The following is a 14,978-nucleotide window of genomic DNA, read 5'->3' on the forward strand; positions in this document are numbered from 1 at the left end:
TAAAATGCAACGTAGAGTAAAGGAATGTGAGAAATATTCGCAAAAAAACCAAATAAAATTTAAATAAGTTTCGAAAAAATTAGAAATAAAAAATATTAAGTTGGGTCCATAAGTATGATGAACCTTAATATAAATGGACCTTTCAGCATGTCATAGTTCATCTCCTGTGACTTGCAGTTAGTTCTTCCGTAGTCAGTTCCATTCCTTTTCCTGTGCCAGAATGGAATTTTTTTCAACAAGTTTCTCGAACTAGTTATCGAATGTTATTTTTTTTTGTACTATTGTAATTGCTGTATATTTTTCTACACACCTTACTAATTTCAATTTTTTTAGTTTTACAGTTTTTGCACAGCAGAGCAAAATGCAATGCTAAGACGAACCAAAACATTGTCGTCGGCATTTTCGATTTTTAAATTAGAGTTTAATGTATTGAGATTTACATTTATAAAATTTATTCGATGTGTTTTATGTTTGCTACATCAATCATCGGATGTTTGAGTAGAAATTTTTTAATTGATAAATGTCAAGCACATAACTAGTTTAAATTTCATCCAATTCGAACCAACAGCATTCTAGAGTCTAAATCCCTCCAAAGCAAGGAACTTATTTCTTAATAATTCTATATATTATCTAATTTCTGTGTATTTAAAAAATCTGGAATTAATATTTCGTGCATTTTTCCCTTTTCACATTTACATTTCTTGTTGGTGTAAGTTTATAACGTAAAATATTTTAAACGATATTAATACATTTTTATGACAACTTTCATATTAAGAAATGTGGATTATGTTGGAGCATAAATTCCTTTCTCAAAAATTATAACTCATAAATAATGCGTGTTTTTTTTGTTACATGCATTTAAGAAATTGGTCTCTTTTTTTTAGCATTTTTCGGCGCAAATTTTTCAATAGAATTTTTGTTGGCAACCATTATGTTAAAAAACTGGGTTTTTCTTTAAAACCATATTGTTCTACTTCATAAAGAAACATCTTTGTTAAGTATAATACTTAAATATACATACTTACCAATGAGTGAGAATGTACTTTTTATATTAAGTAAATATATTAACATCATTCTTCCAATCGAAAAAATAAATTCAAATTCTGGAGCCAAAACTTGACTTACCTAGAAAAAAAATAACGATTGTTAAATGCTATATTTAATTTGAGGTTAGAAAAATAAATCTATACATAATAATAAACGCGGCTGTGTGTGTGTCTGTTTGTCTGTCTGTCTGTAATCACAATATATCGCCCCAGAAGCCTCGCCCAGGCACGAAACTTGGCACATAATTGTGTTTTGACATAATGAAGAAGTATTTTTTTTACTTTTTCAAAAATTTGGATTAGTTTTTTATTTATCAGTCATTTTCTATGAAAATCTATGCTTTTTCGTCTTCAAAGAGCTATATTCAAAAAACTATTAAAAATGCATATACTTTTCTCCACTCTTATAAATGTATGCTAATGTGAACCTTACAATTGAAATATTAATTTTCGACAACTTAAACCAATAATATACGAAGGAATTAATAAGTTAATGGTAAGGTTCGCATTAGTTTACATTTATCAAAGTGGAGAAAAGTTTAACTTTTGTATTAAAAATGTGGCAACATATTCGATACGTAAATAGAACGCTTCGCTTTGATATATTTGTCACTGTTCATCTGGATATGAAGACAAAATTGAAGGACAGGAGCACTTTAATTTTCCACTAATCTTCAGATTTCCTGCTATGTTTTAAAAAACTTTATTTGTGAAAACCTTTAGCGTGGCGGACAGCTGGCCGCCTTAGGCGGCTAGTTGTTAATAATAGTAAATATTTTAATGCTTTAGAGTAAATAGTAATATTATAAGAAATTAATCAAGTATTGTTCAATTTCTCAATTGTCGTAGTATGATAATTTGGAATGAAATATCCAGTAACACTGGAAAGAAATATCTGACACTGTAGTTAAGTGTTTACAACCAACTTGTAATTAAGTTATAAATCAACTGGATAGGATTGGCTGCGTCATTGTTGATCCAACAAGGCACTCTATACATAAACTTGTATATTGTGTGGAAAATTGTTTTAAAATAAACTTGTTTATATTTTATAAAAGCAAACAAGTCGAGAAGCAAAAGAGTACTGTATTACGATAAGTGTTGAACTTTTCATAAAAATATAAATACTCATAATTTTTCAAACACATTTCAAAGAATCTGGAACAAAAATTCGAGGGCTAAAATTCATATCTTTGAATTGATTTTCCATTCCAATGATGAACTCACTAGATAATAATAAAAAAAATTATATGAAGTAGAATGTTTGTGTAAATAATACCTCATTATATACGCAATCGAATTTCGAGCTATTAAATACAAAGTTGCATGGTTAAAACGAAAGAGAAATGAAGGCAATTCACGAAATTTAAAACCGATTTCTAATTTGCTAGTTGCTTTTTTTTTTTCAAATTATTAAATCTATCTCCATTCATAGAGCTTTCTTCAAAATTAATTAAATCACTATTCTTGGTGTATGAAGCTACATTCTTTGGCAGAAAAGTAGATAGTTTCCGGAAAATTTTAAAACATAATTTTGTTTTTGTTGTAGGTGTTATTTATTAAAAAACTATAAATATTGGTTTTCGTCACTTTAAAATAATAATTAACAACTCTCTTCAACAAAAGTATCAACTGTTTTGTTATTGAATATTACGTTTTGTTATTATTTCAAAAATTGTTAGCAATTTTATTTTATAACATTATATTTTTTAATTTTTATTATTAATGTTTCAAAAAATATTTAAATCTAGATTTATTTTTCAGAATACTAAAGTATTATGTTTAATTTTTAATTTTTAATATTAATAGTTCCAAAAAGTATTTAAATTTAATTTTCAGTAATTTTTATTATAAAATTCAAACTGAATTTTAGGAAAGTAGTTTCGAGATTTCATTTTTATGAACATTCTAAGCAAGAGAACAATCAATGTAAATATTCATAATTATTTCAGACATATCTGAAAGAATCTTATCTTTGATTCGATTTTTAATTCCAACAAAAAACTCGAAATAGCGTTAAAAGTAATAAAAGTCAATTATTTAATTTATCCAAAAACAACCTCTTAAATATTGCCTTATATTACCCCCTATCAAAGTTCATATTATTAAATACAAAGATGCATGGTTAAAACGCAAGATAAAAAAAGCAATGCATGAAATCTAAAACCAATTTCGCTTTATTTTAACATATTGTTAATTCTGTATTCATTCATTAAACCATCTTCAAAATTACTGATATCATTATTCCTGGTGTATTATGCTTTAATTGATTGGCAGACAAGTAGATAATTTCCAGAAAATTTCAAAACATAAGAATCATCTTTTTGTATAATTTTTTTATCAATAAACTATATTAAATATTGATTTACATTACTTAATATTAAACTTAAAAAGAATTTCATCACTTAAAAATAATTTAAAACTCTACTCAAGCAAATTTTTTTAAGAAAATCCTAGATTTCGTCATAAATTATTATACTTTGTTATTTTTTCAAAAATGATTAGCAATTTTATTTTTTAAATAAATACTTCAAAAAAGTATTTAAATTTAATTTATAGGAATTTTTATCAGAAAATTTGATTTTATTTAAAAAGGTATTTTTATACTATATTTTCATGTATATTCTAAACAAGAGAATGATCAATATAATTATGCATAGTTATTTCAGTTATATTTGAAAGAATCGGTAACAAAACTTTGAACATTATACAAATTCTTAGCTTTGAATCTATTTTTCCTTCTAACAATAAACTCGAAGTAATTTTAACAATAACAAAAATTCAACTATTTTATCTTCTTAAAAGCAATCTTATCTAAAAGTAATGCCACATATTACACGCATCAAGCATTGAACTCTTAAATGCAAAGATGCTTGACTAAAACAAAAGATAAAAGAAAGTAATTCATGAAATCTAAAAGCGATTTTATTGTTATTTTTACAAATTACTAATTCTGCATCCATTCGTGGAAACTTCCTTAAAATTAATGCTTTGAATTGATTTTTCATTCCAACAATAAACTCAAAGTAGTTTTAACAATAAGAAAAGTCAACTATTCTATCTTCCCAAAAGCAACCTCATCTAAAAATAATGCAACATATTACACGCATCAAGTATTGAACTTTCAGATTCAAAGATGCCTGATTAAAACAAAAGATAAAAGAAAATAATTCACGGAATCTAAAACGGATTTCATTGTTACTTTTACAAATTACTAATTCTGCATCCATTCATGGAACCCTCCTTAAAATTAATGCTACAATTATTATTGGCGTATAAGGTTTAGTTGATTGGCAGACAATTAGATAATATCCAGAAAATTTAAAAAAGAAAAAAAAAATAATCTTTCCATCAATAAGCTAAAATAAATATTGATATTCGTCACCTATCAACAAAAACTTAATTTAAACAAATTTCAAAATTTCAGTTTTTGCCATTAAATATTATATTTTGTTATTATTTTAAAAATTGTTAGAAATCTTGCGAAATATATTTAATTTTTATGAATTTTCATTGCATAAAGTGACCTGAGTGTTTATCAACATAATTTTATACTTTAATTTTATGTTTATTCTAAACTGGAGAATAATCTATGTAAATATTCATAATTATTTCAAAAACACGCGAAAGAATTTGTAACAAAAGTGTGAACCCTATTCAAATTATTAGCTTTGAATAAATTTTTCATTCCAACAATAAACTCGAAGTAGCTTTAAGAATAATAGAAGTTAACTATTTTATCTTCTCAAAAGACACCTCTTCTGTAAATAATGCTTCATATTACACACCATCAAGTTTCGAACTATTAAATGCAAAGATGCATGCTCAAAACGAAAGAGAAAAAGAAAGCAATTCACGAAATCTAAAACCAATTTCTCGTTATTTTTACAGATTGTTAATTCTGTATCTATTCATTGAACTTTCTTCAAAATTAATTATATCACTATTCTTGGTATATAAAGTTACATTCATCGGCAGAAAAGTAGATAAATTTAGTTTGAAATTTTTATATTTTTATTGTATGGAACTTTTATGAAAAACAAATATATTATTATCTCTTTCTTAACTCAATCAAGGGTGATGAATTGAAATAATGGAAGGTTACTAAAAATAGGAAGCATGAAACATTCATTCCTCTAAGGAGTCTTCTTTTTGTCTTTTTATTGGTGTCATTTGTTAGATATTAGAAATTTTTCTCAATGAATAGGATGCTCATTACCATTTAATGAGTGTGCAATGCGCATAATGAAACAAAACATCTTAATAACGTTTGATCTCGAATCGAAATTTTAAGTACTGAGTGATTTGCTCTTATTGATTTGAGGGCAGAACATTAAATTTTCACTAATTTAAATTTACTTTAATCTCGTTAAAATATCCACTCATATAAATTTTAACTTTTCTCATTCAAATTTTATTTTATTTAAATTTTCACTTTCTTCATTCAAATTTTCACTCATTTAAATCTTTACTGACGTCATTCAAATTTTCAATCATTTAAATCTTTACTGACGTCATTCAAATTTTCATTCATTTAAACCTTTACTGACGTCATTCAAATTTTCACTCATTTAAATCTTCACTGACGTCATTCAAATTTTCACTCACTTAAATTTTTACTGACGTCATTCAAATTTTCACTGATGTAAATCTTTACTGACGTCATTCAAATTTCTACTCACTTAAATCTTTACTGAGATCATTCAAATTTTCACTCACTTAAATTTTCTCTAATTTTATTCGGATTTTACCTCCTTCAAATTTTAATTTCATTCTAATTTTCTCTCATTTAAATTCTCTCTGATCTCATGCAAATTTTCGTTCATTTAAATTTTCTCTAATTTTTACTTCACTAATCTCTCTAACTTTTACTTTTATTTTTACTTTTCTCATTCAACTTTTGTCACATTTAAATTTTCGCAAATACCATTAAAAAATTTTCTCATTTAAATTTTTAATTACGTCATTCGAATTTTCACTCATTTAACTTTTCTTTAATCTCATTCAAATTTTCCCTCATTAAAATTTGTTTAATTAATTCGAATATTCTCTGATTTAAATTCTCTCTGATGTCATGAAAATTTTCACTCATTTAAGTTTTCTCTATTTTTTACTTTACTTTTCTCTCTAATTTTTACTTTCCCATTTCCCAAGACCAATAGCACTCAAATTTTCACTCATTTAAGTTTTTACTGATGTCATTCGAAATTTCACTCAATTAAATTACCACTCATTTAAATTTTCACTCATGTAAATTTTCTGCCATTTAAATTTTCATTTACTTCATTCTAAGTTCCTCTTATTAAAATTCTCACCGATCTCATACAAATTTTCCCTCATTTAAATTTTCATTGATATAAACTTTTGCTCCTTACCAAATAATGAAACCATATTTATCCACTAGAACTGTGCATAATAAATATTTTATAATACTTTAATAACTTTTGATCTCTAATCGGATTTTCACGTATCAGCTGATTTAAAGGCATGGCCTAAAATATTTCAATTTATTGGATATCGATATTTTTAGTTGAAAAATAAGATACAAAAGCGTACTTTCTCTGAATAAAAATTTTCGACAAATTTGTATTCGTGATCCTTACAATACCGAGGATAGTTACAATCTGAAAAAAAGGCGCAAATAATTTGGTCAAGAGGGCGGTTGAATGTTCAGATCACTCAATGGTCTTGCATATTTAGGCTATTCAAAGAAGCCATATTTTTCTCTTCAGAATTATTCTACCCTTTACCTTCAAAAAATGAATTATATCTTTTAAAACGTTATCTTTATATTTTTGAGTTTTTAAGTTCGTAAATGTTATGTTCGTTTTATAGTCAAATAAGAGTAATTATTTTGTTACTTAATATGAATGAATTTTTGTCATAAAATTGTCTATAAATAACCATGTTATACCAATTATGACTTGAGTATTTAATATTTTTGGTACTATTCGATATTAGGACGCATTTTCTAAATTCTGCAGATTTGTTAAGGTTTTGATTATTTTGAGATAATGCTGATATCCCTCTAATTTTGAAAAATTTTGCTTCTCCCTAATGATCTATAACTATCACATGTATGTTTTAAGTACACGACTTTTTTTAAAAAATTCAATTTCTCGGGAACTATTCGATCAATTTGACTTAAATTTTAAATTTTGTCATGCAAAATTACATTCTTTAAAGTTATGCAAAAAAAAAAAATTATCTTGCAATTCAAAATATTTTCAACAAATATTAAAATGAATAATAAAAAATAATAAATATTACTAAAAGTTTTTTCATGAAATTATCTGTGATTAGGCTAATTTTATAATTGTGGGTGTAGAATTTGTCAATTAACTTAAAAAGTTCGAGATATTAGCTCTAACACTTCTCAAAATTAACATTAAGGTGTCCAATTAACACTTCGTAAAATTAACATTAAGATGTCCAAACTTTAGACCAGTCTCCTTACCAAACTATGGAAACCTTATTTTCCAGATTGCGCCTACCCCTTATATTTTCGGAGCTAGAAATCCGAATCCGTCAAAAAGAAGGTATTTTTATTAAGAGAAAGTACTTTTTTGTCTGATTTCGTAACTTTAAATACCATCTGCGCTAATTAATTGCCTATTTGAGATCACCCTCTTGAACCATTAAGATTGAGTCCTTGAACCTGAAGTTATTCAAAGTGGTCCGTTTATTTATTTATTTTTTTTTTTTTTGTGCACTGTACATTAGATACAATAACAAATATTTTAATTGTTGTCTTCATCTTAAGAAAAAAAAACTCTCATTAAAGTAACCTTCTGCTTAGAAAATAATTATATTAATTGAGTTATAAATTTGAGATAGTAATATTTAACGGCAATTAAAGCTATTTTAAAGGTAATAGCGGAAAATGAAAAAAAAATGTTTGAAAAATAAACATTAATTTTTACAACCAAATTTGTTTAAAGACTCGTTCATTTACTTCACCAAAAAAAGAGCTCAAATAAAGAATTACAAGCGCTATAAACTGCTTTTTATCTTTTTAAAAGAAAAAGCGATAGAATGACCGTAAAAGCTATACACTGTGGAGTAATGAAATGTATTTTAATTATTATTTTTACTTCTTTCAATTGGAAAAAAAGGAATTCCCATTTAGAAAATTACTAGACGTTGTCACGTATCCCAAAGAACTTCATTGTATTCAGATTTTATCCCTCAAATGTTACTCTGTAAAAAGATTAATATTGACTTTAGATGAAGTAAAAACTAATTAAAAATGAAGATAAAAATTTTCTCTGTAGCTATTAAGAAATGAATATAGACACATAAAGATATTTCCTTTCTTTTTGTATGAAATGAAGCGCTTAAAATCTGTCAAACATTTGCTTAATGCAACAATAAAGAAGTCAATTATAAATATTTCAGAATAATTAAAGGTGATTTAAATTAAAATAAATATTTCTTTTAATTAAGTTATAATAAACATATTTTTATGATAAGCTTGATGTCGTCATAACGGCAGAAATCGTGACAAACTTTAAGAAAATATTGCTTTTCAAGATATAAAAAATCAAATATCGTATATTTCCGGTATCAATCAATAATACAAATTGCAATAATAGATGGTGCTATTATTGTCAACATGCTACGACAGAGGAGAGGGGGTGTTAGGAGTTACTTTGAACAAAAATGTTTTCATTTTGAACGCTCTACTTTACTGTTATGAACTGAATTGGAGTTGTCTTCATATTTAAAATGTACCAAGTTTCATGCCTCTATCATTAAAGGCGAGATTGATTCCTTTACACTAAAAAAGCTATAGTGTACTATCTCTTAGAATTTGATGTTAAAGACTCCCAAAAAATTTGTGAACGAACACTTTTTTTTTTTAATTTAACAAAAAATTATCCTTTTATATACAATTTAGTGGGTGTGTAAATTTTAATGGGGTTTTCAGTAATATATTTGCACTAATTCTTCCGATAAATTGTTATTCTGTCAATTTTGCATAGTTTTTTCACACGATAGCAGCGCAAAAGTTTTGTACTTAAAAATGAGCTTAATTTGCTTTAACACCAAAAATAGTAGCAACCACATGCCCAAACTTTTCACAGTGTATATGTGCACTAATAATTTTTATTGACAGTGCTGTTTTTTTTTTTTTTTTTTTTTTGAAAAGTAAACATTCTTATATAGCGAAGGCCTCTAATTGAAAGAAAATGATTCAGGATACCGTACGTAAAGCTCTGGCAATTTGTTAGTTTATTTTCAAAAATATCATTAAATTCAGTCAATCCTAAATTCCTCTAATCGAAATTTTTAGACACTTTAATAAAAAACTGATGCTTCCTTATCATATAACTCCACGTGACGTTTGCCACGTGATTTTTAACGTTTTTTCTTTCAATGCCCACCTGGAGAATGACCTAGGTCATACAGGCATCTGAAAGGCAGATTTGTTGACCACTCTTTCAGGGGCACCATATTAGGTGGGCCAATGTTGTTCCCACAGTAAGGACAACTAGTACAGAGAATGAAAGAACATCCATTCCTTGCCCGGGATTCGAACCCAAAACCTTTCTGATGCAAGGACAGTTCCCTGACCCCTACACAGACCGATCGTCTGATTTTTAACGTAATTTTTTTCTTTTTGTTCCGATTATTCTATTACAGTGAATAGTCACATCTAAGTTAAAAACAATTTCAATACCAAATATGATAACCATTTTAAAGTACATGGTGAAATAAGTTAGTATATAATAGTATATAATAGTATATAATAGTATATAATAGTATATAATAGTATATAATAAGTATACTAATATATTAGTATATGGTGAAATAACTTCTAAACTTAAATACTAATAAAGTTCACTACTAGCATCAAATGAAACAAGTGACGTGTAAATAAACTGACTGAAATATTTCAGCAATTTGGATTCAAATCGATCCTAAGTTTGCTTGAGAATTTTACTGCAATACTTCACATTTCGAAACAGAACTTTAATTTGCCTCCCTTAAAAGTACTTAACTAACCTCAGAACATCAATCTCTGTCAAGAGACAAGTAACGCAGTTAAACGTTTCCTCGTGTGCACTCTGTAACTGAGTAATGCATACGACTGCTGAAATTTTCCTGAAAAATACTTTAGATTCTCAGAAAACCGGAGGAATCTGTTTATCGATTCGTTTTGTCTCCATGGAACTATATACATATCCTCACTTGTTTCATGAAAGATTAAGTGCTGAATAAAATAAACATTATCATCCAGATTTTGTTGGACGAAGTAAACATGTCTGTTAGGTATATGGTAATGTCTTAGATAACAGACATGCTCAAGAATCTATGTTCATTTTTATGCAGGTTACTGGACTTAAAAAGTATTATATAATTTATGTGCTCAACTTTTCATTTACTATTAATGTAAGCTGCATTAAAATATTTATGGCCATTATAAGTTGTGATATAATGGTTTTAGATTACAAAAGTTCTAATAACTTCATTTATCTATTATATAAAGATACCTTTCTAACCTAGCATAAATAATTTCTTTTAAAGCAGTGGTTTGTTGCATGTAAATTTTCAGAATAAACCACTTTTAATCTATTTATATTAAATGTTCTAATTATTTTAATTGTAATCAAATTTCTCTTATTTTAATATATTTTTCTTTATGTTTCACGAGAAAAACAATTTAATTCTGCTTTGGGGGAGGCGTAAAACAATCATAAAACTTTTCTTAAAGCCCGTAATACTTTTTAAATTGTGTTATTATGTACTACCGGTAACGAGGTAATAGGAGCCTAATTACCATAGGCACCAAAGTAATAGGTTTTTCACGGCTGTCAGAACGGAAAGGTACCGTAATGTATAAAAATAAAAGGTGTTACAGGATGTAGACGCTTAACTTAGTAGACTAACTGTAGATGTAGAAGCTTTCAGAACTTAATTCTAAAAACAAGATTTCACTATTCATAAAAACTTACACTTAAAATACAATGGCATCTGATGAGCATAAGAGAGACTAATTCTATTTAACTATAATTAAATATATTATTATCTATAATTAAATATGCCAGGCATATAATTTCCATAATTAAGCTTCTACCACTTCCTAAAATTCACCAACATTTTTCAAAGACGATGAATCCCACATTTTTTTAAAATTTAGATGTGACAAAATAGATTTCTATTTTGCTATATTGTGTGATGGAAGTTTAGTTAAACCTAAAACAGTACCTAAAAACATTAAAATTCGTTAAATACTTAGTACATACACACTTGTGTATGTCTAATGTATTTTAGTTAGATAATTTCAATTTAATAAAAATATTCGTTTTTAAATAATATGCATGCATATTCAAAATTCAAGAGCAATTAAAGAACCTCAATTCATATCGTAGCTTGAATATCTTAAAGACTGAAACCCATTTATTAAAATGAATATTCATGATGGTATAAACCAACAAAATATTCATTAAATGCTTATTATATACATACTTATGAATGTCTAATGTATTTTATTTAGATAATTTCGATTTAATAAAAAAATATTTTTTTAAATAATATACATTCACATTCAAAGATCAAGAGCATTTAAAAAATCTCAATTCATATCGTAGCGTGAATATCTTAAAGACTGAAACCCATTTATTAAAATAAATATTCATGATGGTATAAACCAACAAAACATTCATTAAATGCTTATTATATACATACTTGTGTATGTCTAATGTATTTTAATTGGATAATTTCGATTTAATAAAAAAAATTTTTAAATAATATACATTCACATTCAAAGTTCAAGAGCATTTAAAAAATCTCAATTCATATCGTAGCGTGAATATCATAAAGATTGAAACCCATTTTTTAAAATGAATATACATGATCGTTTAAACCAACAAAACATTCATTAAATGCTTATTATATACATACTTGTGTATGTCTAATGTATTTTAATTGGATAATTTCGATTTAAAACAAAAAAAATTTTTTAAATAATATACATTCACATTCAAAGTTCAAGAGCATTTAAAAAATCTCAATTCATATCGTAGCTTGAATATCTCAAAGACTGAAACCCATTTATTAAAATGAGTATTCATGTTGGTATAAACCAGTGATTATCAAACTTATTTCTTTTACCGCCCCCTTTGAAAATCAATTATTTTTCAGCGCCCCCCATTTTTTATACACCCCTAAAACTTAAAAACCACAATTTCATTACTTTTATTAATTTAGTTTATTAGTCGGTTCTGATGTTTAAACTTACATTCTAAACTAGAAATTTTTACCAGTGAGAGCAAATAAAACCCAACTTTATGATATTAATAATATATTTTAATCAAATTAAAAGAAACAATATAAATATGTAATCAGCTTTCGTTTTTATACTAATCTAATGAGATGGATGAATTTGATGATATTTAATAAGTTTGTTGATATCAGGTTCGATTTTACTCAAAAACAGTCGTAAGTCACCGCGTTTGGTAACTTGCAAATGATTTCTCTTTTTAGTAAGCAGCGTTGTCACAGGGCTAAATCCTCGTTCACACAAATATGACGATGGGAATGCTATCAAAAATCGTTCAACGATAGACCACAATCCAGGGTACAACTGCGGAATAGACTATTGTAGCCAAAATGTTTGGTAGTCATTTTTGTATTCGATTTTTATTTTCTCGTTCGTTGTCAGTTCTATAAGTTCTTCTTCCAACTGGGGTGATATTGCTATGTTGACATTTGAAAAAGGATCTAACACCCAGTCTGGTATTTCCAATTTCAAAATGTCCTGGAATTTTCAATGAAATCACTGTGAATATTTTCCAAATGTTGGCAGTAGCCGAGTATGTCGTCGTTGTTGCATGATACTGATTAATTGGGAAAATTATGGAACTCACGTCTGCCGATATTCTTTTTGTGTAAGAGCAGCTGGGCTAGGAAAGCAGCGACTACATTTTTTGTTTTTATTAAGTTCAAGTCATCACCTTGAAGTTGGAGATTCATATCATTGAGCAATGTATAAAGGTCTGTCAGGTATGCGATATCATTCTTTGATGTGATGAGGTTTTCGCCTCATTTCTCTGTCTTTGTTTTCCAAGAACTCTATGACAGAGTCAAACAGATTGTAAAAACGAGTCAGACAATTTCCTTTTGATAGCCAACGCACTTCTGTGTGAAAGATCAATCCGTTGAAATCTTCATCATTATCAACACAAAGCTGATTAAATAATCTGTCATTTAAAGAGTTGTTTCGGATTTTATTGACTTCTCTGATGACATGTTGCAATGGTTGAAACAGTCGTTCACTTAAATGTCTAGCAACTAAATGCTGACGATGTATAACGCAATGTACAGCAAGCACATCAGGAAATTTCTTTTTTAAGTACGATATGAAGCCTTTTTGACTCCCCGTCATAGCTGGAGCACCATCTGTAGCAGCTGATATAATATTCTTCAACGGAATTCCTTTTTCATCACAAGATTTTTAGGCTTACTATACTATTTGACACTGGACGGTAATGGAATAATTGTTAAAAAAAATTTCTAACACAATTTTTTGAGCAATAATTATATACGTATTTCCATTTTATATAATAATGATGATTCTTACATCAGTAATTTCTTATAAAATGTTAGGAAAATGCTGTAAAATGCCCTTATGTTAAAAACAAGAAAGAAAGTAAAGAAAACTTCAATTTATGTTAGTTTACGTAAGTATAATATTCTAAAACTCTGCATGGTAGTTTTTTTCCTAATGTTTAAAATAATTTCTGGTGCAATGTAATTAAGGTAAAATTGCTCTAATTTTTTAACTATCATCGATCATGTTCCTTTATCTATCCACAGAAACTTGTTACAACTTGATTGCGTACGGTGTGCGGGCTATCCTGCGAAATCTATGTTAAGTATTTTAAGTTTTTATAACATCATACAGGGTAGAAATATAAATTAATTATTCGTTATTGTGTAGTAGATGGGTTTTAATTTTAGAGAAATTTAAAATACTATATAAAGTAAATGAAATTACAAATTATACATCGCCCCCCTAACCCACATCCAAGCCCCCCATTTTTTCTGGGCCCCTAAACGCCCCCCTCTAGGTTTCAAACGCCCCCAAGGGGGCGTTATCGCCCACTTGGGGCGAGTGCGAGTGCTTGGGGCGAGTGCTTGGGCAAAGTGCTTATTATATCGCTCACTTTGAGAAAGACTGGTATAAACCAACAAAACATTCATTAAGTGCTTATTATATACATACTTGCGTATGTCCAATGTATTTTAGTTAGATAATTTTGATTTAATAAAAAAATATTTTTTTAAATAATATACATTCACATTCAAAGTTCAAGAGCAATTAAAAAATCTCAATTCATATCGTAGCGTGAATATCATAAAGATTGAAACCCATTTTTTAAAATGAATATACATGATCGTATAAACCAACAAAACATTCATTAAATGCTTATTATATACATACTTGTGTATGTCTAATGTATTTTAATTGGATAATTTCGATTTAATAAAAAAAATTTTTTTAAATAATATACATTCACATTCAAAGTTCAAGAGCATTTAAAAAATCTCAATTCATATCGTAGCTTGAATATCTCAAAGACTGAAACCCATTTATTAAAATGAATATTCATGTTGGTATAAACCAACAAAACATTCATTAAGTGCTTATTATATACATACTTGCGTATGTCTAATGTATTTTAGTTAGATAATTTTGATTTAATAAAAAAATATTTTTTTAAATAATATACATTCACATTCAAAGTTCAAGAGCAATTAAAAAATCTCAATTCATATCGTAGCGTGAATATCATAAAGATTGAAACCCATTTTTTAAAATGAATATACATGATCGTTTAAACCAACAAAACATTCATTAAATGCTTATTATATACATACTTGTGTATGTCTAATGTATTTTAATTGGATAATTTCGATTTAATA

General features: G+C 27.1%; 2 protein-coding genes across 2 annotated transcripts in view; both read right to left on the bottom strand.

The window, feature by feature from the left end:
* LOC107455049 (inactive dipeptidyl peptidase 10) overlaps positions 1-14,978 on the bottom strand; it is a 439,164-nt gene that overhangs the window by 339,737 nt on the left and 84,449 nt on the right. The gene's annotated exons all lie outside the window — the stretch shown is intronic.
* LOC107455047 (protein FAM200C-like) overlaps positions 13,066-14,978 on the bottom strand; it is a 125,218-nt gene continuing 123,305 nt past the window's right edge. The window contains exon 2 of the mRNA XM_016072448.2: positions 13,066-13,473. Within this exon, the coding sequence (XP_015927934.2) occupies positions 13,066-13,473 (408 nt within the window). The remainder of the gene's footprint in view (positions 13,474-14,978) is intronic.

Source organism: Parasteatoda tepidariorum, chromosome 6 (genome assembly GCF_043381705.1).
Source record: "Parasteatoda tepidariorum isolate YZ-2023 chromosome 6, CAS_Ptep_4.0, whole genome shotgun sequence".
NCBI classification, from domain to species: domain Eukaryota; kingdom Metazoa; phylum Arthropoda; class Arachnida; order Araneae; family Theridiidae; genus Parasteatoda; species Parasteatoda tepidariorum.